Source organism: Arvicanthis niloticus, chromosome 19 (assembly GCF_011762505.2).
Source record: "Arvicanthis niloticus isolate mArvNil1 chromosome 19, mArvNil1.pat.X, whole genome shotgun sequence".
Taxonomy (NCBI): Eukaryota; Metazoa; Chordata; class Mammalia; order Rodentia; family Muridae; genus Arvicanthis; species Arvicanthis niloticus.
This window is the reverse complement of record NC_047676.1, coordinates 30,216,355-30,244,245: the sequence shown is the minus strand read 5'-3', so window position 1 is coordinate 30,244,245 and position 27,891 is coordinate 30,216,355. Positions and strand designations below refer to the sequence as shown.

At 42.6% G+C, this 27,891-nt stretch overlaps 1 protein-coding gene across 5 annotated transcripts in view; it reads left to right on the top strand.

Moving 5' to 3' along the window:
• The window catches only part of Lifr (LIF receptor subunit alpha), a 113,183-nt gene that overhangs the window by 68,146 nt on the left and 17,146 nt on the right, over positions 1–27,891 (top strand). For all 5 annotated transcript variants that reach the window (XM_076916141.1, XM_076916140.1, XM_076916143.1 and 2 more), the window contains 11 exons: positions 6,601–6,712; positions 9,144–9,274; positions 13,670–13,833; positions 16,183–16,357; positions 18,342–18,596; positions 21,079–21,208; positions 21,652–21,821; positions 23,833–23,978; positions 25,665–25,827; positions 26,102–26,172; positions 26,975–27,188. In XM_076916141.1, the coding sequence (XP_076772256.1) occupies positions 6,601–6,712; positions 9,144–9,274; positions 13,670–13,833; positions 16,183–16,357; positions 18,342–18,596; positions 21,079–21,208; positions 21,652–21,821; positions 23,833–23,978; positions 25,665–25,827; positions 26,102–26,172; positions 26,975–27,188 (1,731 nt within the window). The remainder of the gene's footprint in view (positions 1–6,600; positions 6,713–9,143; positions 9,275–13,669; positions 13,834–16,182; positions 16,358–18,341; positions 18,597–21,078; positions 21,209–21,651; positions 21,822–23,832; positions 23,979–25,664; positions 25,828–26,101; positions 26,173–26,974; positions 27,189–27,891) is intronic.

Below are 27,891 nucleotides of genomic sequence, written 5' to 3'. Positions count from 1 at the left end.
GTTTCTCTGCTGACCTCTTCAGGGTACCGCTTACAATCCATTTCTCTGCATTTTTTTTCCCCTGTGCATTTCTAGTTTCTTTTTAAAAGCCCCTTTATTAAGGGGCAATCAAAATATTCCTTTACCCTATACAAATAATAAAGCATAATTTTCGTACAATGCTGTCCATTCCTTTAGGATACAGTTCTCTGAGTTCTGACAACGCACATTTGCTAACCACAGGCACCATCAAGATCTGGCTCTGTTCCAGAACACAGAAAATGCCCACCGTGTCCCAGCCGCCACCTCTTTCTACCCCGCCCCATCCCACCCCACCCCGCCCAGTCAGCCTTGCTATGGTCTGTCTCAAATGTGTTTTAAGAAAGTTTTCTAAATGGAATCGAAAATCCTTTCCTGTGTCCCTTGTGTCTTATTTTAAAACTTTAGGAATGCTTCTGCAGATTCCACCTGGCTTATTTCTGCAGGGGATATCATCCTGCCACCGTGGGCTTTGCCTTCATGGTATTCACACAATTAGGCAGCCTGCTCCCCTCAAGATTACTGAGTAAATAACTTGATTGTGATTAACCACTGGTTTCTTTTCTTTTTTTTTTTTTTTATTGGATATTTTATTTACACTTCAGATGCCATCCCCTTTCCCCATTCTCCCCCCCTTAGAAAACCCCTATCCCATGCCCCCTTTTCCTTTTTGCATTTATACATTTTTTTAAAATAATGTTAATCATAAGCGTTATAAGTTTGGAATTGTTCAATCAGAGGCGTAACCCACTGACCGACCTAGATATAACAACTATCTTTGACTGGTGGAGATACATGAATATCTGCCTCCCTGTCTCCCCCCTCTTTCTCTCTTTCATCACCTAGCTTCTCCTCTCCTTCTTCTCCTCCTCTTCTTACTCCTTTTCTTCCTCTCAGTACTCCTCCTACCTTAGCTCCTCCTACACATCACCCTTCCTGTTAAAATGAAACTTTTCTCTCAAAATACAATTACAGCATAATTATGCCAATTTGTACCAGTGAGGTACAAGATAGTCCTAATACCCAGTCCATCATTTTGTTGACTAACCAGCACCTCTGTCATCTATCCTAACTAAAACATTTAGTTCTGAACCTGGCTTTAGGATGAATGTCAGCTGACAACCATCCACTCAAATCTTTTCTCTTACGGTAAATAGCTATAAGTTTTCAACCCCGTCAGAAATCCAGAATGACTGAGTTAACTATAATTGTGGGAAGCACAAAGCATAGCTTCTAAAACTTAGCCAATTTATAGAGACCTCTGAACACCTGAAAAGCCCCTATACTACCGAACGTTGGAGCATCAAATCTTCAGCCTTCTGGCCCAGAATCATCTGACAGACCTTGGTGATGCAAGATTATTAAGGACTGATTACTCTGTCTAGGCAGATATAATCAATCGACTATTCTGCATGTGTGTCCTTTTCTGGACAGTAATTTGTCTGTAGATGGAGAGAGGCAATTCTTGCCTAGTGGCTGTTACCACACAACTGGAGTAACTCCAAGGATGCTCAGTTTCTTCTTTAGAATCCACGACAGGAAGCTGTCAGGAGCAGGCAGGTCTCTAATCAATATGAACATTAATATATAAATATTTGTAGCATCAGTTCTATGGACTTCTGTTGTTTTGAAAACCAACTATCCATGTAAGGTAACCTGGACTGTTTCCCGTTAACTCCTCTCAGCTATTTCTAAGTAAAATATGGAAAACACCCTAACAATAAACTCAAAAATATGAATTTGCTATAGTCCCTTAACTCATAGGTTAACCGTCCCAAATCAGTTAAAAAAGTTAAAAAAGGGCTGGGTCTAGGCATTGTATTCCTAAATGTGTTATACAGGCACAATGCCCATGAGTGTATCAATATTCATCTCATTTTTATATTAATAAGAGGCTCGTACCAATGAAAACCTTAAATTTGAGATCAAAGTAAATTTTGTACCATTTAAGAAATTATAACTTCATCTTGATAATAATTATACAGATTTCTACCAGTAGGTTATAGCTATGCAGTAAGTCCTAGCTAATCCCCCCTGTTCCAACAAAACCACTACTTGTCCCTAGAAAGACAGACCATTATTAATCACATTAGTCCCCAAGCTCAGGGAATAGGGGCGCTGACTCTTCTTTAACTTCTTCAAGCTGATTAAGGGCGTTGAGATTTTAGAAGAGGGGTGGGGGGGGAGAGTAAGTTGATAAGCCTCTGATGCTGTGTCTTCACTGAATCCAGATGGAATTCCAGGACATCAGAGGTTTGGACAGGTCTGCTCAGTATGCTTGATGAGTAGATACACCAAGGCTGTGTATTCTGCAATATACAATTCTCAGAACAAGTTTTAGTATCAAGAAAAAAAAAATTTCCCACCCCCAGGGGGCTGACATTTTTTTTTAAAGATGATGGTTCTGAAGACTTTTTTTTCCCCCCCGCTTGTTAAAATTGGTTGTAGTATTTACGTTTCAGATTTTATCCCCTTAGCCTACTTCCTCCCACCACCCAGAAACCTATCCCATCCCCCTCCTCATGCTTCTATGAGGCAGTGACCACACCTACCCCCCTCACTATCCCCTCCCCGCCCTCACATTCCCCCCCCCACTGTGTGTTCATTCATTCATTTTTCATTCATTTTTTTTTTATGGGACAGGGCCATCCTCCCCTACATATACCTCTGGAGTCTTGGGTCCCTCCCTATGTGTTCCCAGGCTGGTGGTTTAGACCCTGGGGGGCTCTGGTTGTTTGGTATTGTTGCTTTCCACCTGGGGTCAATAACAGATTAGGTGGCTGTACATGGGGTGAATACCCAGGTGGAAAGGTCTCCTGATGGCCCCTCCTTCAGTTTCTGTTCCATGTTTTGTTTCCCTATTTGCTCCCTTGAGCATTTTTATTTCTCCTTCTAAGTAGAACTGAGGCATCCCCTCTTGGTCGTCCTTCTTCATGAGCTTCATGTGGTCTGTGGGTCGAGTCTTCACTAATCCAAGCTTTTGGGCTAACATCCGTGGAGATATGTTTGTGTAACTATCTTCTTTTGGGGTTTTTGGAAGATTACTTTCTTGCTTTTTCTAGCTTGTAGTTTCCCTCCTTGTGTTGGAGTTTTCCACCAATTATTCTTTGAAGTGCTGGATTTGTGTTGAGATACTGTGTAAATTTGGATTTGTCATGGAATATTTTGGTTTCTCCATCAATAATGATTGACAGTTTTGCTGGGTATAGTAGTCTGGGCTGGCATTTGTATTCTCTTAGGGTCTGTATGATATCGGTCCAGGATCTTCTGGCTTTTATGGTCTCTCGTGAGAAGTCTGGTGTAATTCTTATAGGTCTGCCTTTATATGTTACTTTGCCTTTTTCCCTTACTGCTTTTAGTATTTTTTCTTTGTTTTGTACATTTGATGTTTTGACTATTATATGGCGGGAAGTATTTCTTTTCTGGTCTAAACTATTTGGAGTTCTGTAAGCTTGTATATTTATGGACATCTCTTTCTTTAGGTTAGGGAAGTTTTCCTCTATAATTTTGTTGAGGATATTTACTGGTCCTTTTAGTTGGGAGTCTTCCCCCTCATCTATACCTATTATCCTTAGGTTTGGCCTTCTCATTGTGTCTTGGATTTCTTGTATATTTTGGGTTAGTAGCTTTTTGTATTTTGCATTTTCTTTGACAGTTGTGTCAATGTTTTCCATGGTATCTTCTGCACATGAGATTCTCTCTTCCATCTCTTGTATTCTGTTGGTGATACTTGTGTCTATGACTCCTGATCTTTTTTTAGGTTTTCTATCTCCAGGGTATTGTCCCTTTGTGATTTCTTTGTTGTTTCTACTTCCATTTTTAGATCCTGCATGGTTCTGTTTAATCCCTTTTCCCCTTTGGTTGCATTTTCTTGAAATTCCTTAAGGGATTTTTGTGTTTCCTCTTTAAGGGTTTCTATCTGTCTACCAGTGCTCTCCTTAAGTTCTTTGAGAGTGTTATTTATGTCTTTCTTAAAGCCCTCTATCATCATCATGAGAAGTGATTTTAATTCTGATTCCTGCTTTTCTGGTGTGATGGGGTGTTCAGGGCTTGCTCTGATGGGGGAGCTGGGTTCTGATGATGCCATGTAACTTTGGTTTCTGTTGCTTACATTCTTGCTCTTGCCTTTTGCCATCTGGTTAACTCTAGTGCTGCCTGTACTTGCTGTCTCTGACTGAAGCCTGTCTTTCTAGTTATCTAGCTTGTGTCTGATCTCCTAGGGGTTCAGATGTCTCTGTGATCTTTTCCAGCTGCACTGATTACAGTGGTACCTCTAGGATGCCTCAGGATATGGTGCCTCCAAGGTAGTAGTCCAGCTAGGTGTCTGCTGTTCTGGGTGCAGTGTCTCCTCTAGAATATCTCAGGATATGTTGTCTGAAGCTCTGAGTTCATTTGTTCCTCTGTGGATCTGGATTGAGTGGACCTTCCAGTATGTCTCAGGTGGAATCCAGGGTCCACACAACAGCAGACCTGGCAGAGGTCTGATCTAGGCCTCAGATCTGAGAAGTAGTTTCTAAGACACTGTCCAAGTTAGAGTGCCTGGGATCCCTGCCTCCTCTGGGTTCTTGGAGGTTGGGGGCAGAGCTGCCACCCAAGATCTGCTCAGTGCTCTGGCCCAGACCCAACCACTGGTTTCTAATATGAGCATTTCTAAGGTGTTTCTGCTTATTTTTCTAATATGAACTTGTCATTTATGGCAACAGTGAATATCATGCCTATAATTCATGTGTGAAGCATGAGTAATAATAAGCTTTTCCTATTTAGGGCTAGGTTTTTCATAGACTTTATAGAGTATAAGATAATTTCTAGTTTTGTCCCTTCTCCTTTTGTTCCTCTTCCCTGTCTCTTGTTCCTTTTTTTGTCTGTCTGTCCCTCTCCCCTTCTCCCCCTCCCCCTCTCTTTTCCCCTACCCTTTCCCGTCCTCTGTGGTCTCTTCCTTTCTCTTCCTTATTCCAGGGTGACTTTTCATTGTGTCATTCTTGTGCACATGCATTACGCAGTGTGGTGTCATGGCCCAGTGTAGAGGAGGATTCTTAGGACCGTAATCTCCTCAGTTGTTTCTACCCTGTTGTTAAGCCATACATACAAGAGTATTTTCTGTAGGTCAGTGTGAGTTCATTGTGTTTGAATGTAAGTTGCTTTATAATAATGAAGAGATTGGTTATAGGTTCCGGTGGAGCTGCAGTCTTGTATAAGCACTTGCAGCCCCAGCTAGGTGGGTGTGTAGATGTTAGATAGACCTCGAGGTTTTCTGGAATAATTTTTCTCCTTAGAGGTGTTTGCTTGTAGTGTAACCTCATGGGTAATTCCACTACCCCATTATAGTTGGCCTTTTAATTCCCAAAATGTAACATACACACACACACACACACACACACAGACAGACACAGACATAGACACACACACTCCTTAGTTGACTGCAGTTCTTAGTTGACTGTTGAGGGGTGAGGCCTCCTGAGCATGCTCCCATGTTAACATATTTATTGGTATCTTGCCTAGGCAGCCATGTTGGTGAAGCCTCCTAGCTGTAGCTTCTGACATTTCTAGGAGACACCGTCCTACAGCACATTCCCTGTTCCTCTGGCCTTTCCAACCTTCCCACCCTCTTTTCTCCGGTGATCCCCGAGTCTAGGTTCTGAGTAGACAGGAATTACGTTGTAGACATATCCATTGGTTCTGGTCTCCAGAGTTCTTCCTTTGGATCAGTTGCAATTTTATGCAATGGTCACTGTCACAGAGAGAAGGTTCCTAGATGAGGGACGAGGACTACCCTTACCTGTGGGCATAAGGACAGAGATTTAGAGTGCAGTTAGGGATTGTGCTGGCTTAGAGAAGTGGTGATTGTAGGTTCTCCTATAGTATCCATGACTTCAGTAGCCCCAGGTAGGTAGTTAGTTAGTGGCAGGCACTAATTAGTTACTTAGTTAGTTAGTGGCAGGCATGGCTTCCCTCTTGTTGAGTGGGTCTGAAGACTAGTTAGAGAACTATTGGTTACTGCCAAGATAGGAGAGAGTGGGAGAAATAGTTTTACCCAGAGACGAGCATACCATTTGGTTAACCAGGAGCAAATGGTCAGCTCTGAAAACTACATAAAAGTAGTATTATGTGGACTACACATGTCGTATTTAAGTATTCAAGAATACATATGTATACACGTATATGTGTATATACATATACATAGAAGCATACACATATATAGACATGTACGCACATGTATATGTAACAACAATGAACAACAATGGAAGAGAGAAAGGCCATGAATTTGAAAGAGCAAAGGGGGTTTACATGGGAATATAGAGGACGGAAAGGGAAAGTGATATGGCTGTATGATAATCTTAAGAAATTAAAAAAAAAATTAAAAACCCACAGAAAGTTAGCAAAGCACCCATAAAGCAGTATCTAATGACTGAGGCCTTTCCTCCTAGAGAGTGGCCCTCTGGAGGTCCAGGACTTGTCTCCTCACTGAGACACCGCCCCTCAGCGTGCCCGAGAGTCACCATGCATGTTCTGAATCATGTATGTATGTGTTGTCACCATGCATGCTCTGAATCATGTATGTATGTGTCGTTTTTCCTTCTTTAGGGATACAAGAGTTGAAATGCACAACCAACAACATGCGAATGTGGGACTGCAGGTGGCCGGCGCCCCTCGGGGTCAGCCCTGGAACTGTTAAAGACATTTGCATTAAAGACAGGTAATGACATCCTGGGCTCCATCTAAAGCTGTAACCCCTGAGCTTCTTTCCTGGTTATTTTTTGAGTGTGACAGTTTTATTCTTGGATTTTTTTCAAAGGACATTTACACTCAGTCTTCTTTCTCTTAAAAAATTCCAAGTCATACATTAGTCCAGACTCAATCTTCTAGCCAAAAGCGCTTTTCCTTTGCTGTGTGCAAGTGTGAAGGTGGAGTACCACTCACCGTGTATTGATCTACTCAGAGGGCTTTGCAGGTCTGCGCCAAGCCTTGTCTGCCTCTGTCAGGTTGAAGTCTGTGTCTAAGAGAGAACGCCAGCAACCTCAGCACCATACACAGGTGTTGACTCTCAGGGAAGTGGTCCAGTTGTGGGCAGTCCAGGGCTGGCACAGTTGTCGGTGAGCCTGTCCTTGTTGTCAGGTTTCTTTGCCATCTCTTGTCTGGAATCTGCAGGTTTAGGAATCACACGATACATGAGGAACAGCCCTTAGGTCTGCATTTGAAGAAGCAAGCAGGAAAAGGGTAGATGGTTTTCTATTTAAAAGACTCATAAGAAGTCCCAAAAAACCCACCTACACTGGCCTGATCTAGTCCGGTGGCTAATAAAGTCTGGCTCCTCTAGAGGCTTGGAGATAAGTTCTCCTAGGTGGGAGACACAGTTCAGCAAGCACTGAGTCCATGTTGTTAAAAAGGAGGGTGAACAGGCCTTGCGGGGTAGGGGAAGGCTGTGCCAGCATCACCTTATAGCTCAAGTAATCTTGAGTGGGCTTGACACATTGCTCCCTAGAGTGGAGGCCTACACAGTGTGTCTTGCTTCTCCTGAATCCCAGCAGGACAGTGAATTACTTAGCCAAGCCCCACAGGCTTAGCAAGCTTACCTCCAAGTCTCAGTTTACAAACAAGTGGTCCTGATATAAACAGACACAGCATGTTTAAACAGAGCCAGGTATTCCCCGTTTTTGTGTATTTACCAAACACCATTGCAGATGCTAGGTTGGTTTCTCAGTTAGACACGTTAGAGTAGGTTGCAGAAACAGTCTTCAGACCTTTATGTTTTGCTCATGAAAATGAAGGGCTGTTTTCTGGTTATCAGGGTATCAGTTGGGATTTCCACCTTGAGTTTCTTCTTCTTATGAGGTCATTGGAAGGGGACAAAAATGGACATAGCCCGTGTTGGTTTTCAGAGATTTCTTCATTAACTGGGTCATTGTAACTTTGCTTCAGATTTTTCTGGCCACATAATGTTACATGGCCATTCCTTGTTTTCAAAGGGACAGAGGACAGTCTTACCTTGAGTCCAAGGGAGATCCCGGAACTGTGGGTAAATGGTATGAATGTTGGCTGTGGCACACAGGAGAAACTTAGGTCCTGCTCACTGGGGTCTCCGAACAGATAATGGCAGTCCTGTGGGTGGTTTGCAGGCTGAAGTGTAAAGTGACTTACAAAGGAGCAGAAACCATGGAATATGGCAGAAGACACACACGAACAACTTCCTTTGCAGAAAGAGAGTGAGACTTTGTACCCAGGGTAGACTAAGGCAATGGTGTGATTTGGAGATTCTAATGGTCTCCGGTTATAAGGTTAAAGATGTGAGCCTGGAGGATCAAGTCCGAAGTCCTGAGTGAATGAAGAGAGAGGGTTGTGCTCAGTGCTGGGTGAGGGGAGCTGGAGGCCTGAAAAGTTCTTTTTATTAAAAAAAAGAATGTAAATAAGCCCCATAGAGATACAAAGGGCCATGAAACCAAAGAGGAAAAGTAGTGGTTGTCTGTGAGACTCAGGGGATCGGAAGCCTTCCACATCCAAGTGGTGTGGTCTTACTGAATTTAACTGTGAGCCCGGTGGGTAAGAAGAGAGGGTGTGTGCACAGGGACCACCGTGTGCAGTTTCACTTCTGCCGTGGCCTCTGCTGAGCTCTGCTTCCACTACGAGGCACTAGGCGATGGTCCCTTCGTGTTCTGTGCTGAAGGGAACAGTGTGTTTAGAGCAGAGCTCTGGTGAGGTTGAGGTGGGATATGAACAGCATGCAAACCTAGAGGTTCCTCAGAGCCATGTCTGCTTGCTCTGTGCGTCCTGGCAGGCCAGTTACTCTTCCTCATACTGCCATTAAGTCTTCTTTGTTTAGTCGTAGTGTGTAGTACGTACAACCCAACATGACACAAAAGCATAGGGCACTTTCTGGTGCATCTCATGTTAATCAGGCTTTTATGCCCACTTTATGGCGCTACTTTTTTTTGTTTTTTTGCTTTGTTTTTCGAGACAGGGTTTCTCTGTGTAGCCCTGGCTGTCCTGGAACTCACTCTGTAGACCAGGCTGGCCTGGAACTCAGAAATCTGCCTGCCTCTGCCTCCCAAGTGCTGGGATTAAAGGCGTAGGCCACTGCCCGACTATGGTACTACTTTTATCTGCTATTTAATTTCTTTCTTTCATTACAGGTTCCATTCTTGTCATCGACTAGAGACAACAAACGTTAAAATTCCAGCTCTTTCACCTGGTGATCACGAAGTCACAGTAAACTATCTAAATGGCTTTCAGAGTAAATTCACACTGAATGAAAAAGACGTTTGTAAGTACTTAACTGAAAATTCTGTTCTATTCCTCCTCTTCATCATCATTGGCATTTGCTTTTCGTTCTGGCCACAGGAGCTTGCCACGTAGCTCAGGTTAGCCTTGAACTTGTAATGTCCAGCCTCAGGCCTTGAGGATTGGGCTCAGGTGTGTCTCACCACACCAGCTGGAAATTAATCTTCAATGAAGAAAGTCACTGTTGATGCTGTGGTGCTGGGTCTCTGGCACAAACCTATGATTCGTTGAATTTCGTTTGTTTCTGCTGCCGTTCACTCCACATCCTTGCTGAGGAAGGGAGCAAATGTATCTTCCAGTCAGAGTAGAGGAAGTGGAGGTCCTTCCCTCTCTCGTTGCTATCCTAGCCTCCATGCCTGCACATGCCCCAGCATGTCTTGGGTATTCTTTGTTCTAGGAGTGTAGTCACTGACCACCCCAGAGGTGGACCCTGTCCCACTGTCCACTCACACTTGCGCATGCCATAGTCCTTTGTGACAAGTTCCCTCAGTTGAATTCATAGTCCATTCGTTGTGTAGTTTGGTGCTTACCCTATGTCTTCATCACAGGAAGTGTTTGCTGTGAGGGAAGGGACAGGGACCTCGTGTTCTGTACTGTGCACAGGCAGTTGGCAGGGGTCTTGTACGTGAACACTTAGGACACAGGCCGCCAGTGCAGAGGAAGGACAGAGGCAACTCAGGCATGCAGACGTAGAACGTGAACTTCACAGGTTTCTCTCATGGCAGCAAAGAGGTCTGGAGCTTTTCATCACTGAGAGGTTGGCGTCATAATAACATGGTGAGCCGTGGAAGGTTGCTGACTTTTAGACAGGGGGACGGAGTTAAAGTTAACTCTGATTTGTCCACTTTTGTGGAGTAGTTACATGTTGGAAAAGATCTACGTCAGTCAGTCTTTCCTGATTGCTGGCTGAAGGAGGGAAAGCATTTGCCATGCAGACAGACAATTGAGTTCAGTTGCCAGAGCTCATACATAGGTGGAAGGAGAGACTAGATCCTCCGTGCTGTCGTCTGCCCTGCACACGGCTTGAGGTGGGGGTGGGGATGTCCTGCTAGCTCAGTCATTTTGTCAATGTAAATTCCTTTCTATCTGTAAAGTTCTGAATTTCTAAGGAGCAGGTTAAAACTGCCCCTTAATGTCTGTTTTACTCCAGCAGTTCGAGGGCCCCTCTGGGCAGCTTGCTTTGCCTTTATGAAGTGAAGGGAAAGAAAAGTGGGGTTTTTGTCATTTAAATCCTTTCATTTGTAATCATGGTCTTCACTGTCTCTCAGTGAAAATAGGGATGGTGACCCACCTGCTAAAGAGTAAATTGTGTGGATTTCTTAGGGAAGGGAACATTTTCTGTCTTTCTTTCTCTCACGCTTTCTCTCACTTTCTTTCTTTCCTTTTTTCTTTGGTTTTTTTTTTTTTTTTTACTATATATTTATTTAAATGTTTTATTTAAAAATACATACAATAATGAAAATCACACAATGTATTTTGATCACATCTTCTCTGTCCCCTAAATCCTCCCAGATCCCCACTTCCCTACTTAGTCAAATTCATGTGAACAAACAAAAACCTTAAAACCAAAACAAACTGGAAAGAAATAAAGAAAAAAGAAAATCAAGACCAAAAAAAAACCCAAAAGAAAACAAAAAGCACACACACAAAAAAACATGGAGTCCATTTTGTTTTGCATAGCTGCCACCCCGCCCCTCTTGGGGCCTGCCCTGGGGTGTGGTCCATCTGCCCATAGATTCTCCATTGGAGGACACTGATTGATTTCCCCTTTCCTATCCAGCAACAATTGCAGAAGCTTTTTGGTTAAGGGTAGGACTCTGTGTCTACTTCCCCTTCTCAGTGCTGGGATTTTGTCTGGTTTGAACCTGTGCAGGTCCTGTGCCTGCATTCACATCTGTCTGGTTGTGTCTGGAAGACAGTGTTCCCTTTGAGTCAGGGCACCACCCCGGTTTTTATTGTCTTTCTACCTCTCCTTTTACATAGATCCGTGATCCTCATGGGGAAGGGTTTGGTACAGACATCCCATTTACTGTCTGACTCTGCACGTTGTCCAGTTGTGGTCCTCTGTGTTAATTACTGTCTACTGCAGGAGTAAGCTTCTCTGATGGGCATCAGGCAGCGCTCTGATCTATGGGCATAGCAATGTGCCACTCGTTAGGAGTCATCTTACTGCTATGATCCTTTAGTAGAATAAAAGTGGTAGCTTTTCCCCTAGGGCTCATGGCCTACTAGTCTCAGGTTCTTAGCTACTCTAGGATGTCACATATGGGTTTCATCTTATGGGGTAAACCTTAAAAATTCAAACAAAATATACTTGGTTATATTCATGCCACTATTGGGCAGGCAGGTTGCTGGTAAGTCACAGGGCTTGTATTTGGAAATTTACGATTACTTTTCTCCTCTGGTCATAGTGTGCAAACGTATTCTTCGGTGCCATGAATGCTGGTCAGAAGGGATGAAGGTTCTAGTTGGGTAAAGCTCAATTTCTCCATGTTCAATGGCATAAGGAAGTTGTGTCTTCAGCAAATAGGGCCTTATCATTAAGTTATGGAGAATAGCCAATAGAGTCGGCAATCATCTGTGATGTTTGTGGGGGGTGTTGGCGTGGGACTTCTTTGGCCAATGACTCAATAAGATATAATCCAATCTCTAGCATTTGGAGGTGTTACTTGTCGGCACAGTATGTTCTGTTGGGACATTGTTTCCACCCGCCCCTGTTATATGGTGACTTCATTCATTTAAATTCTGTCCATACGTGTATGTATTTTAGAAAGCTCCTATAGAAGAAGGTTTCTATATGGCTTATCAAAAGGCCTCCAGTGTTAACTGTAGGAGGGAGGCATCCCTAATGGGTTAGCATTGCTGCAGGATGCCTGTGTCGTCATGTTTAAGTCACTGTGCTTTGATGCCATGAATCACATCCTTGGATGATGCTAGCTCTGTCCTGGTTGTGCTGGCACCTGGGCTATCTCTCTCCAGATCCACCTTGGGCTTCTCACTTATCCTTGCTTTTGCATGCAGCTTCCACCGTCGGGTTCTCTGTGAAGCATGTATGCTCCGTGACATGTAACTGACTTGGTTCTGTAGCGCAGATTTTAAATCCACACAGTCCAGGTCCTGTGCAACTCTAAATATTAGATCTAGTATAAAGCACTGTGTTCAGCAAATTTTAGTAAAACCAAACTATACAAGCTTATTTTTTTAGGTCCTAGGACTGACAGGTGATAAATGGCTTATTCTGCCTGTGTTTGAATGTCAGCTAACTCTTGCATTTATTTACCCTTGCAGTTTCTCACTTACCATGACTTGATTTAGTGGTCCTGGAATTCCTTAAGAAATAAATAGAAGACAAGAAAGGGCCTACCTTTGGATTTCCCCTAATTTACCCTCACACGCCTATCATGTGAGGAAGAATCTTACAGGAACCTCTATGTCTGTTTCTGCCACTGACAAGGTCACACACGTACCTTGTTTCCCACTGAGGCTCCGATCATGTGCCGTGGGCAGGGAGAGCAGCAAGGTTAAGCATCTCCCCTCCTGCTACCACATGTTTATCCAGTGTCACAGCCACGCTATATGGCCAGATGAGCCCTTCCTTCTGTGGGTTGCCTTGACCACGGTGTTTTAACACAGCAATATCAAAATAACCAAAGGACCACACCCTCGTTTTTCTTTGTGCTCTCCCTTCTCCCTGGACTCCGTCTTATTTGGACTGCTTGACCCTTACTGCTTCTCAGCTCCATGGTCTTGCATACCGTGCTGAAGCTGCATGCTGGCCGCTGAGCCACCCTTTGTGGACCTCTTCCCTCCTGCCCTTCAGAGTTAGCCTTTGGCTTCCATGCTCAGAACAAAACTCATTAGAACAGTCTCTGTTTAATGACACCCACAACTCGGAGCACAGCTCTTTGAATTCTTTAGGTGGGTGGCGTCCCCTCATGTGAGGGTCTCTGCTGATGGAAGACACGTGAGCGGCCATGAGAGCACATGAACCCTTTCCCAGCTGTCCATGGCTCAGGCCACCACTGCCACCCCAAGCAAGCTCTTCGGCTGCTTCCTTTCAGGCCCCCAGCCAGGTGACTGCTGGTATCCTGGGAACCCTGCTGCTGCCTGGAGTAGGAAATGTGTCACGGATTTGAAACATCCAGCTGGCAGTTTTCTCAAGTTTGTCCCTTTAATTACCAGGAGCTACCTGTACAAATAAAAACCTCAATCGTTCCTTCCCCCAACCTCCAGTGACAGGGTTTTTTCATGGGTTTATTTTCATGCCACATTATTACATTACTTATTTGTGAAGTTTAGAAGTTACTGATGAGTTGAAATACACTGTGAACAATATATTAGTTCACTCAACGTCTTTGCTTTTCTTTCCTGTTTGCAGCTTTAATTCCAGATACTCCTGAGATCTTGGATTTGTCTGCTGACTTCTTCACCTCCTCGTTAGAACTGAAGTGGAACGACAGAGGGTCTGCTCTCCCTCATCCCTCCAATGCCACCTGGGAGGTTAAGGTGCTACAGAATCCGAGGACGGAACCCATAACACTAGTAAGTGTGGGCAAAGATTCATTTCCCTGTGATACAACGAAGGAAACCTCACCGCTCTTAAAGCTTTCAGGGTGCCATCCGTGAGTTTTGGGATTATCGAAGATCTAGATTGTGTATCCTAGGGGTTCTGTAAGAACCTTATGGTGTGACTTAAAAGTCACTCACAGGCTGATGGGGTGGCCATACAAGCCTGGCTGCCTGAGTTTGATCCTGGAATCCTGGTGGGAAGAGAAAACAGAGTTCTGAAAGTTCTCCTCTGACCTCTGTGTGCAACTGTGGCATGTGCTTGCCCACACTTACACACACACACACACACACACACACACACACACACACACACACACACCCAGAGAGATAGAGAGAGAGACAATGACAGAAAAATCATTAATAAAATTAAAAAAAAATCACTCATGTAATGATAATACAAAGTTTAAGAAATTAAGGGGAGAGCTAGTGTCCGACTCTCCCACTTGGGTACAGGAAATGGCCAGCCTTTCGTTTAAGCATGCTCTTACATAAATTAAATAAAAGTTTATTTTCAGTTTATTTTATTCAATCTGTTATTTTCCTTTGCCCATTATTGTACATAAAATGAATAATTAAAACAAATTTCACCATAATAATAAACCAGTAAGCTTTAATTTCGCAGTCTGAAGTGGCATTGATACATTCAGTGCGTCTCTCCCTCTCCCCGCTCAGTAAGTATCCCCATGGGTTTCTGTAACTCACACCTGCTTTCCACTTGTTCTAACATGTGAAGAGCAGGTATGGGAAGTTGGACAGGGGCCATGTGGATCCCAGGACAAAGAGGGATGCTTGGCAATAGTGTTTCATTTAAAGCACAGACCGTGTGTGCACAGCCATGGGAAACGGTCTACACTGTGAAGATGGACACATGGAGCCCCTGAGCTGCCCTGAAGTGGCCCCCTGAGTCCCACTTGTCACTCCTTGGGAACAAGCTTGCATTTGTGTATGGAGACAGGGCCTCACTGTGACGTGCCTGTGGCATTCCATCCTCAGCCTTCCCAGGGCTAGGTTACAGCTCTGTTTAACTCCCTCATCTCATTCCTGTTCCCATCTCCATTCCCCTGGCAGCAGGCTCACACTGTTGTCCCATTATAGTTCCCACAGTATTTTAACTGCTGCAGTGGACGATGGGAGCCCTTTCTTCTTTTCTAACCCGCCATGTCTCCGGCTTCCTGGCTCCCTGCGCCCTTCCTCTCTTCATCCCCATCCCAGTTTCCTAACGTCTTCAAGTGTAGTTGAACTTGTACAGGTAGAGTAATATTCCAAATGCTAGCTTCAAACTCATCCTTTTATGGAGTTTCTTATGCCTTATTAAGTTCCATTTCTGCAATTAATTAACGCAATACTGATCTCTCTCTCGGCTGAATGAATCTCCTTAAAATGTTCCAGTGTATTAGGTATTTTTTTTTCTGTTTACCTTTGTGAGTAAATCTCTCTGCGGCCCTGAGGCTGACCCTCCTCCGTAGACACGGACGGCAGAGTGGTAGATTGCTGAGAGATTCTAACTTTAACTGTCAGAAGCTTAACAAGCCTGCTACCACACAGAAGAGGGTGACAGAAGCTTCCTGTCTTACTTTTGGAAGCGTGAGAGGCCAGCATTGGGAGCACAGGCACAGCGTGTCTTGGGCAGGGTTGCTAGTTTAACTAGATGTAGTTTACACGTTGCAAAGTTTTATCAGGTTTTGAGGGGGATGCTCCGTTCCTTAATTGTGTGGATACATCCATACTGCTGAACACTGAATGGCTCATTATAGTCTAATCTGTCACCCTCGAAACTGGTTTTATCTCTTTGATCCCACCCCCCACGCCCCCCCACCACACACACCACTTTTTTTTTTTCTCAGAACATTTCTTCTTGAGAAATTGGACCACTGGTTTTCTGGTTGTCTTATTTTTCCCATCTGCCCTTGCTCTGTTTTCTTCTTGTCTGCTTTTTCTCTTTGGCTTTACTTCTTTAAGATATGGATCCCCTTGGTTTTTTTTTCCTCCATGACAGTATGGAAATCATTTCTATAGCAGTGTATTTTCTTAGTTGCTTTATTGACTGTTTCAATGTGTATCAACCCCTGTAACGGAACGGAAGATAATCCCATAGGACCAAATGTTAACAAGGGCACATAATCGGGTAATGATTGTGTTAGACTAACTTTCTTGTTACCCTGTATAGAAACAGACCGTTGTACAATGGTGCAGCATAATTACCCTTATAGCATTACTTGGTGGCTGATCACACGTATTCTCTGAGGCCTTTCTGTTCCTTTATCCCGGAGAAAGGCAGAATGTTAGCACGATTTGGAAGCATAATTTTGTGTTTATTTTTAGGAGTCACTCAACACAGTGCTGAGTGGTAAAGATACAGTTCACCACTGGAACTGGACCTCAGACCTGCCCTTGCAATGTGCCACTCACTCCGTGAGCATTAGATGGTACATTGACTATCCTCATTTTTCCGGTTACAAAGAGTGGAGTGACTGGAGCCCACTGAAGAACATTTCCTGTAAGTTTACTTTTACAGACCCTTGGTTCACACAGGTTAGATTGTTTAAGAGTAAGGGTTGGTATGTGCCCTTAGTTTTTTGAATCCAGGTAGGTATCTTCCAAAGTGGTCACCCCGGAACTGTGGATTAAAGAAATCTGAGACCAACTCCAGAAGGCTGTGCTGAAAACCATGTGTCTATTAAATACAGCTCCTCTAACAGATAGATGTAAAATTCTGGCAGAGTGAGCAGGGGCCCTGGGTCATCAGGGTCAATAAAATGAAGTCCATAAACCATCCAGTGTTCATTGCAGGTGGACAGTCTATGGAGTGACATCAGATAAGGAAGGGCCGGAAGCAGCTGGATAAATAAGGAGACTCTGGGCCAGTTGAGCAAGACACTGTAAATATAACCCAGGACAGCTGAGTGGAAAGGAAGGGAGGGAGGGAAGGATGTGAGCAGCAGAATCTGATTTGGGGACAGTCGAGGTGCTTGTGTCTCCCAACAGTGTCTCTTACTTTGGTTGGCTGAGGGGTAGGGGTGGGAAGCTGTCCACAGAGATGCAAAATATAAAAACTAGTTGAGTAGAAAAGACAGTTTCATCTTTAATACTCTGAGCTTGAGGCAGTGAAGTTGGAAATGTCAGTCTGGCATCCAGAGACATGGGTGTAGCTGGAGATGTCCCTTTGGGGATCACAAAGAAGTATGTGATTGGCAGTGTTTAAATTCTGAAGGCCAGTGTATCTTTGGAAAAGGGATTGGGTTGCATGGAGGCTTCCCCTTGGAAGCTCTCCTGTCTACAGAAATACTGAAAGAAGGCCAGTAGTCTGAGGACTAAGAGCGACCCAGAAAGTTCTGTGTGGTGGAACCCAAGAGAGGAAGGAGTTTGAAGAGGTATTTGGACAATAAATCAGAAGGGGCCCTTTGATAGAACATGGGACCAGGGAGTCCCTTCAGTAGAACGGTGGACTTAAAAGCCAGATGTCAGGGAAGGGTGAGGGATAAAGGAGACCAGAGGTCACTGAGTAAACACCAGCTGTTAGGAGTGGAGCTGGGGTGCATGACCTTGACCTGCAAGGGTGTGCATGAAGCAGCAGCTGTGAGTTAGGGTGTGGAGTGCTCCCCACTTGTTTGCTGATGAAAAGTGCACCTGTTCTAAGAACACAGGAGAGTTTCAAAAGAATAAGCTTAGTTATTGAGTGATACCGTGTGTGTAGATAAACCCTCAAAAATCAACCTGTGGCCTTCAACAAGGGCCTGTGATCTGGTTCTGTCTCTGCATGAATAAGTAGGGTCACAGTTTCCACTTCTCATTTGTGTCTTGCTCCTTTGAAACCCGAGTGTTGTACTTTGCATTTGGGTCTGCATCATTTCACAACATCTACGGTATGTTTTGTAGATACTGAACTATGTTAAGCTCTCGTATGCGGTGGTGTATGCCTGTAATCCCAGCATGCAGCAGGGACAGGAGGGTTATTGCAAGCTTTAGGCCAGCATTGGCTCCATGGTAAAATCCAAGCCATTCTGGGTTTACAGAGTAACACCTTGTTTAAAAATAATAAAAGTGAGGAGCCCTGTTGGGAAAGCGCCCTTCGCTGAAGCAATGCTGTGGCCCCAGGTTTGTATCGCCAGCACCTCCCTCAAAGCTGGGTATGGTAACATCTGTAATCCTAGGTCTGTGAGGGTGAGTAGATGGCAGAGCATCTACTTCTGTCTAGTCTAGCTAAATTAGTGAGATCCAGGTTCAATGAGAGCCCCTATCTGAAAACATAGAGTGGAGAAACATTGAGAAAGACACCCCATGTCAACCTCTAATCTCTATACACATATATGAGCATGTTCATACGTCACACACATGTATAAAAATAAACAGAAAAAAAATAAGTAAGTAAATAAATGAAAATAAAAATCACCCTAGGAGACAATAGGATGTTTTAAGGAGACAGGTTTGTGTAAAAGATGTGTGAGTTGTTTGTGATTTTGTTCCCTCTCATTTCTTTGTAGGGATTCGTAATACTGAGGCTAATGTTTTTCCTCAAGACAAAGTGGTGCTTGCAGGCTCAAACATGACAGTTTGTTGTATGAGTCCAACGAAAGTGCTTTCAGGACAGATTGGCAATACATTTCGTCCTCTCATCCACCTTTATGGGGAGACCGTTGCTATCCATATCTTCAACATACCTGTTTCTGAAAACAGCGGCACAAACATCATTTTCAGCACAGATGATGATGTGTTTGGGACGGTTGTCTTTGCAGGCTGTAAGTATATCATGTCAGATAGTTCCTCTCAGTCGGTATTGGTCCCTTTCCAACCTTCATTTCTTTTCTGTGAGCTGGTTCTGTTCCTTCCTTATTTTTTTGTTTAACAGATACTATACAAAGTGTCTAGAACACTTGCACAGGAGACCGGAACTTATTTCTTTCATACCTATCCCTATACCAATTCTAAGTTTCATAATAAGGTTGACACCTCTAGCAACTAGGGTTTAGTCTACGTTCCTAACTTCAGAATTGATTTGAAGTCCTTAGTATAGGTAGTATTTCCTAATTGGACATTGCTTAGGAATGACTTCATACACATTTGTTTTCCGTTTAACGAAAGTAAACCCTTGAGTAGTCAAGTGTAAATATTGCGTACTGTATCGTGCGTCCAGTTTTTAAGTAGCATATTTGAGGGCAGCAGAAGACAAGGGGTGAGAAGGTTTCTTCTTCATGCATTCTGCATTTAATGTGGGTGCCCTCACTCAGGGAGGTGACCACTCACTCCTGTATCCTAAAATAAGTCTGGAAGTCGTGGTACTGGGCTGCTCTTCCTGAGCAGCTTGTGCAGAATGTCTGTAGATGACTATGTGTTTACGACTTTTGTGCAGCAGTAGCATTTTCTGCCAGACAGAGCGAGTCAGAAACTTCTGGAACAGGTTTGAATATAAAGTCCAGATCAAGATTGACATTTTGTTTTTGTTGTTGTTCTATCTTGCCCCCTTAATGGTATACTATTACTCCTCCATTTATTCAAAAAAATAAAATAAAAAGACCTTTAAAATCTTTTCCCCTACTCCTGAACACATTTATACTCAAATATAGATCAATGCAAGACTCTCATTCTGAGCCTTGCTGACCCACTTAGTAAACATTGTGGCAATACAAGGTCTTGAGTGTCTTTGGTTGAATTTATTCCTAGCAGCTTGGTGTTTTCTGGTGTTAGTTTGGTTTTGGTTTTTAGAGACATGGTCTCACTCTGTAGCTCTGGTTGGCCTGGAATTCCTAGGTAGTCCAGGCTGGCCTCAAACTCACAGAAGTCAGTCTTCCTCTGCTAGACGGTAGGATTAAAGGTATGTGCACCATAGCACCACTGAATAGCATTTTAGAAATTACATCTTACATTCACTGGTGTATTAAAAGCATGATCTGAATCGAGATTTACCCAGTTTCAGTTGAGTTCTTCTCTAAGTTCCTTTCTTTGAAAAGGGAATAAGTACGTTTCAAACATTCTCTCATTTTTTTCTCTTGTCACACTCCTGTTTCTTTTCAGTCCATTCTTATTTATTATTTGGACTTTAAATAGATTAATGTATATATTTTATACCCTAAAGTAATCATCACTGCAAATATAAAGTTTCAACATGTAATAAGAGTGGTAGATAATTTTGCCTCAGGTTTAAAATAACTTTCAAAGGAAGGGTATCAATGTTTAAATTGTAAAATTACCATCAAAGCATTCACTCATCGTCCTCAGTATCTGCTAAAATGCCATTAGAGGAGCCTTGGAAATCTCAGCAAGTAAGGATACTTGCCGCACAGTCCCACAACTTGAGTGTGACGCTTGGAACTCACATAAAGACTGAAGGAGTTAGGCAGTAGGAGAGAGAGCCCCACTAATTGTCCTCTGACCTCCACAGTGCTCCGTGCACACATGCCCCTTGTGCTATGCACACATCCAATATTAATAAATAAAAAATTAAAACTAAGTAAACCGTTACTGGGATCTCTTGGGAGAGTTTAGAAAAATTTGTGTTTTGGTTGACATCTACGTACTATTTGAAAAATTCAGTTCCTTCAAAAATAGTATTATTTCTATAGAATATTTTTACCAGGCAGATAAATTGTTTTTAACTTTTATAAAAAATGAAAAATACTTGCCTAAATATCACTTTAGGAGAGACCAGTGTCTGTATGTGTTTGGTTATGCATAATTATAGAAGTCATCTTGTATAATCAAGTGCCAGACTGTAATGGTTTTAGATACTATTTTAAAGTTTTTACACCTTCCTCCCCAGAATCGACCTTTTTTTTCTGCTGCAAAGTAAAGCCCAAGCGAATGGTTTCTGTGAGCGACTTTGTGACTTTTAGCATCCTGATACTTCTTTCTCAGCCACAGTGTGTAAATAGATGGGACATGGTAGCAGTTTCAAGCTGCAGGTTCTGAGGACTTAACTTAGAAGTCTTTGAAGTCAAGCTTAAGGAAAAAAACAGCAATTCATTTCTCGAATTGCTGTTGGGAATTTGCACAGGAGCTGAGTTGAGAGTCCTCAGAGTGTCTTAATACATTGTTTCAAATGCAATACAAACTGTAATAGCACATCTTGGAGAAACAGTGATGATTTCTGCACTATTCCAAAGGGAAATGTGTAAACAGCAAATTGTTTTAAGGGAGTTATGCAAAATCTCACTTAACACAACCATAAAACTGTAGATTGGAGGAAGACATATGTAACCCCTTTGTTTTTCTTCTTCCTGTTAGATCCACCTGATGTTCCTCAGAAACTGAGCTGTGAGACCCATGACTTAAAAGAGATTATATGTAGTTGGAATCCAGGAAGGATAACAGGACTGGTGGGCCCACGAAATACAGAATACACCTTATTTGAAAGGTAATGTTAACCAGGAAAGAGTACTGGTGGCAAAAACTTTGGAAGGACTTGTTGAGTGACACAGGGGAGTGTCCTGGCACATTCCCACTATGCAAGTGACCTTGTTGTATTGGTACTGTATGCACTGTAACACAGGAGTGTTCTGGCACATTTCTATATTGGTACCGTATATACCGTAATAGCTATAGTTGGCCCGCATGCATCTGCACTTCTGTGCCTTCTCTCTCCTGTGCCTACAAGGAAAAGCCTTAGATAGTCTGTCCAGGTGGTGGTTTATGTCTGGTTATTTTCTATATCACACACAGTTTTATGAATCTGTGATCAGTTTTTAATTTAAAAACAGACTTTTTATAAAGATCAGTAGAAATCTGCTCATGCTTTTTTTTTTTCCCCACAATATTTACGTCTTACTATCTTGAATTTTTTTTCTTTTTAACTGATAGCATTTCAGGAAAATTGGCAGTATTTCACAGGTTTGAAGAACTTGCAAATGAAACCTATTGGTTAAGCTTGCAAATGCTTCCTGACCAAGAAATGCATAACTTCACCCTGACTGGTCGCAATCCACTGGGACAAGCAGAATCAGCAGTAGTCATCAACATAACTGAAAGAGGTGAGCCACTGTTGCAGGCCAGAGTCTATAAATAACCACAATAAAAATAACACATGCCATACCTTGGCACTCCCAAAAAGTGACGTGCAGATTAGTGTTTACTGTTGATTTTCTTTGGAGGTTTTTTTTTTTTCCAATCTTATAATTAATTAATTAATATATTTATTTATAACTTTTATTTTAAATAATTAAAATGAATAATTTTTAATTTGACCATTTTTTTTTGAGATGAGATAAAAATTTGAATCATTTAGATAGAAACTATATATAGCTTTGTGATTTCTGAACTTTTTTTGGCCCAGTTCTTTTTTTTGGGGGGGGGGGGAGGTTTCAAGACAAGGTTTCTCTGTGTAGCCCTGGCTGTCCTAGAATTCACTCTGTAGATCAGGCTGGCCTCGAACTCAGAAATCCGCCTGCCTCTGCCTCCCAAGTGCTGGGATTAAAGGCATGCGCCACCACCGCCCGGCTTTTGGCCCAGTTCTTGACAACATTTACTTTAAAATACTTTTTTTTGACTCAAAAGTCACTGCAAAAATAGTGAGTCACAACTCTGTGAATCCGTCTGTCTTTCCTTAGCGATGACACTAACACCAGAGCTGGGACTCTGGTGTGTATTGTTCACCAGGCTAGTAATCTAGATGGATTGCTACTATTCACTAGAATGTGTGTTTAAACACGCGGAAGGGGCCACATGGGGAAGTTTCCTTCGTGCTGTCGGAGCAGAATATGTTTTAACTGTGACGGCGGTCACCTGAACCTTTACACAGATGAATCCCATAACTGCCTCTGTCAGATTGAACCAGCTACCTGTCCTTCACCCCATTTGTCATTTGAAGTATATTATAAGTGAAACCACACAATGGAACCATTCGAAGCCGGCATTTCTTAGGATAATATCCTTGAGGGACATCTAAATTGTATGCTAATTTGTTCATTTCTTTGTGTGCCAGTGAGCTCTGATTTTTTTTTTTTTTTCCACCAGTATGAAACATAGCTTAGAATAGAAATAAGATACGTATAGTCTTTTGGGGGTTGTCCCTCCACCAGCCCAGTGTACTAAGGCCATGCTAGGCTCTGCCGCCTGCTGAGACCTCACAGAGACACATGGGTACAAGCAAGGGCTTTGTCACCAGTCTGACAAGTGGACAGTAAAGGGTCCCATTGCCTTTTTTTTTTTTTTCATCACTTTGTAAAAAGAATTTTTATTTTGTATTATTTCTGTGGGTATGTAGGTACTAAGTGTGCCACTTATGTCAGTACCCGCAGAGGCCAGAAGAAGGGATCAGATCCCCTGTAGCTCCGGTTAGAAGTGGCTGTGAGCTGAGGCCTCGTGTGGGTGCTGGGAACTGTCATCCGGTTGGCTGAAAGCATGTGAAGTGCTCGGGAGCCATCTCTGGTTTCTCCTTTCTATCTGTCGCTTCATCCTGTCATCCTCCTTTCTGTTTCATCTCAGAGTCAGACGGTGACACTAGAGCTGAAGGTTTTGCTTGTGTTTGTCTGCCCCGAGTCTTTCCCTTCTTTCCCGTGTACATCGCTTTTCCTTTGCACCTCAGAGTCTGCAGCCATTGTGAAGACTCTGCCATCCTGAGCCATACTGAATTCCTGTAGCAGACAGCATCATTATCACACACACACACACACACACACACACACACACACACACACACACACACAAAATCCCCTAGTACGTGTGGCTGTCAGTTACTCTGTATCTGTCATTCCCAGTGTATACACAAATCTCTTAAAGGCACCTTGACCCTACCACCTCTTAGCATCCTCAACACTAGGTAAAGCACTTGGAGCACATTGGTTCTCTAAGGTCATTGGTATGATATTAACAGTAGCAAATAGGTCCATGGTTCCGCACAGACCGTCTTAGTTGTTGGCCTTAATAATACCTCCTTGCTCCTCTCCCACACATATATACTTCGCTTCTAGTTTATCTTACTAGGAGAGACCTTTTCCACCCTTAAAGGTATAAAGGCATTAATCTTTGTAATTCTATTTACAGTTGCTCCTCATGTTCCTATCTCGTTGAAAGTGAAGGACATCAATTCAACAGTTGTTACATTTTCTTGGTATTTGCCAGGAAATTTTACAAAGATTAATCTTGTGTGTCAAATTGAAATTTGTAAAGCTAATTCCAAGAAAGAAGTGGTAAGTAAAATTCTCTCATAGCTTTCTTTATGGTTGTTCTGAATAAAACACCCAGCTTCAAACATAGTTAAGCAAATATATGTATATGCATTAAACACTCTCCAAACATTTATTACAGAGATTCACCAAACCAAGAAAGACCTGACACATGGCAGCATTTTCATTTACATTTGAGCATTAGTTACTGGACAGTAAAGAGTACAAGTTTAACTTCTGCTGTTCAGAATGTTGTCAGGCTTACTGTGGGATGCCTGCATGTACGCAGTACTCGTTAAGTTTGTGAATGAAGAAGTATCTCTTACTGTAGCCTTTGACTAACTGGCACAGGAGAGTAGAAGGGCACTTTAAATTATTAAGTGCATCAGTAGAAGCAAGTTGAAATTGGTAATTATAAAGTCAAAACAGGACTTTATAATACATTTTAAATAATTAGATTGACTTACACTGTACCTTCCTGTAATTTGTGGTAACCCTGAAGTAAATGGTACTGTAGCTGAACGTTAATTTGGAAACTCACTGGTTTCTGTACAAGCTTTCAGAAGTACACAGTTTGACCTGAAAAGCCACTTTGTAATGAGCAGCTGAGTGCTCAAGAGATTCCTGGCGTGTTCATCCTCAGATTTGTATAAAACTGCTTCATTTTAACTTTATTTATAGTAATTAAATTTTTTGTCCATTTGCTACATGTTCAGTACATACTAGAGGCCCTAGGTGACAGCTGCATAAACCATGCCACTGGCCTCCAGGATGATTCCCAGTCTCCTTGGAATAAGGCACTCAATCTTCAAGCTTGTCTCTAATTACCAAATTGTGTTAAAGTTTTATGGTCACTGGCTACTCACTGATTAGCAAAAAAATAACATCTGTATCATCTAACTGACCATAATCATTTAGATCTAATAATTAGATTAAAAATGCATCCCAGTATTTAATTGACTACTATGTGTTAGGTCCCAAGAAATTCCTTCTCCTAAAGTCTGGCATTTAGATGAAAGCCAGCATCCTCTCAGGGACTTATGTAAGATAGTCCCTACTTGCTCAAAGGAGTCATTTTCCTGATCTCTGGCAAGAAAGAACATGGGTAGGGCTCTTCCATTAACGTATGCTTGAGGTGCCTAATAGCATATCAAGGTTTATGCTAGCCTCTAGGTTCCCTCAGACCTTACTCCTGGCTGGCATATACACCCCCTACCCTAAATCTCTCCACAGCACCCCATCCCCAATTTCCCTTCCCCTTCCCCCGGGTTCTCTGATTCCTGTGTAACTCAGCCATCTTGGCTACAGGCTTTTGCTCTCTTTGCTCTCCTTCTCTTTGTCTCTTGCTCCACCCACAGCCCCTCCTTGGCCCAGTCTATTCTGTTGGCCATGTTCAGTCTGGACTCTTCCAGATGCCTCTAGCTATTTTCTCCCTCATATCTATGATAAAAACCTTCTCCTTCTCCTTCTCCTACCTAAGAGTGGCCTTATACTCATTTTCATTCACCATGGAGCATAATTCTCCTAATGTAGTATTTCATAAGAATCAGACATGATGAACCCTGCTGCTGTAATCGCAAACTAGTATAACATTCAGTTGATTCATGTTACAAGCATAGAATGGTTTTATACCCCAGGCTATAGCGTGTATGGGCATATGGCGTATTCATACACATAAGTACCAATGTATGCTTACTTGTTTTCAAACAGCGGAATGCCACAATGAGAGGAGCTGAGGATTCAACTTACCATGTTGCTGTGGACAAATTAAATCCATACACTATATATTCCTTCCGGGTTCGTTGTTCTTCCGAGACTTTCTGGAAGTGGAGCAGGTGGAGTAATGAAAAGCGACATTTAACCACAGAAGCCAGTGAGTGAAGTGATGCTGTGACTGATTTGTAATGGGGGGGATGGGAGGGGTGACAGGGATCGGCAGTCGCATGGCCCTGAGGCTCTGTAGATGCTGAGAGGCTAGCTTCACTTTAGCATTTCTCTGTTGAACCACTTTCTAAATGGAAGCCACCTTTTATGGGGAATTGCAGATACCCTGGGGTAAAGTTTCAAGCACCTCTGTTTTAGTCACCGATACTGTCCCCTGCCTTGCAGTTTGCTTCTAAAGTCTAACTTAGGAATCTGTTTCCCAGCTCCTTCAAAGGGACCAGATACTTGGAGAGAGTGGAGTTCTGATGGAAAAAACTTACTCATCTACTGGAAGGTAAATATCTGTTGTTTCCTGGGATTCATAAAGATTTTTATTTTGCTTAAGTACTTAACATATGAGCAGTAACTTGGATTTGGTGACTATTTTGAATTTTACTTGCTTGGTCAGCTGCACTGATAAATGATATGTAAGATACAGTGGCACAGAACTGTGTACAGGGACCCAAGGCTTCCCAGACTGGCTAAGTTTGCCATCTCCCAACCTCATGTTCCCATCACTCCTGATTCCCCAGGCACTGAGAGGCCATTATGAATGTGTGTGTGTGTGTGTGTGCACGCACACGCGTGTGTAACGTTCGAAAAGTTACCGGAGTTGGGTCTTCTTCCTTGTGGGGCCTAGGGACTGAACTTAAATCTTCAGGCTTGGGAGCAAGCACTTACCTACTGAACCTCTTGCCAACCCTTCTTTGAATTTTTGTGTATTTCCCAGTGCTTCTGTAACGGTCACGTGGTATGTGAGAGGAGAAAAGAATTCTCGTGTGAGAACCCCATACACTGCTTCGTCTCCATAGACTACTCCTTCAGGCCGAGTGTCTTACATTTTTGCTTCTGGAACTATAAAAATAAACATTGTTTTACATTTCTTAATTTTTAAATTTTTGTGTACTTTTAAGCATAGTTCTTTTTCAGTATCTCATTCCATTTTTGTTGAACCTTGTTTCGGGATTTTAAAATCAAGAGTTCCACATGATTGATGGCTTCATATTCTCCTGTCACCATTTATTGTGAACTTAGCCCTGGGCCTCAGAGTTTTTCTCAGGTTTCTGTGACAGAGTCTGCTTCTCTGTTTTTCATAGCCTTTACCCATTAATGAAGCGAATGGAAAAATACTTTCCTACAATGTATCATGTTCATCAAACGAGGAGACACAGTCCCTTTCTGAGATCCTTGATCCTCAACACAGAGCAGTGATACAGCTTAATAAAAATGACTACATCATCAGTGTGGTGGCAAGAAATTCTGCTGGCTCATCACCACCTTCGAAAATAGCTAGTATGGAAATCCCAAATGGTGAGTGCTTGGGAGAACTTTCAGGAGCAGGGAAATGGAAACTCTGTGGTAGCAGCTTTCCTGATGGGAGGAGTATCCTGCCCCTCCTGCATGATTTGCATATTGTGCATATATTTTGCATGTTATGCAAATAGAGGACCAAGTACTTGAATGTCTGCTGTCCAATGAAGGATGCAGCCAGTAGTATTTTTTATTTTGTTTTGAGAAAAGATTTTGCTATGTGATTCAGGCTAGCCTTGAACACACTAGATAATCATGCCAGACTTGAACAGGCAGTCTCCTGCCTCAGCCTCCCAGATGTCCTCAGGATTGATTTGAAGCCTATATTGTATGTTAGGTAATAATTACAATATCCAATTACTTTGTTGAAGAGAAAGAAATATTTTAGGTGTGGACAGTACTCTAAGGAAGAAATGCTTAAATGTTTGGTCAGAGACTAGAAGTTTTTTTTCAAGAGTAAGTTTTGGTTGTCAGTCTAGCTTTGCAGCCTATTGGGCGGGGAAAGAAGACACTTGTTTTAATTGGCAGCTTTGTGGTGAACTGATACTTTTTTCCTCTGTGCGTGTTTTTGTTTTGTTTTGTTTTTGATAAGGTCTTATATAGTCCAGGTTAGCCTGGAACTTGCTATGTAGCTAAAGATGACCATGAACTCCTGATTTTCCAGCCTCCAAACCCTGAACAGAAATTCTTCATTAATTTTTTT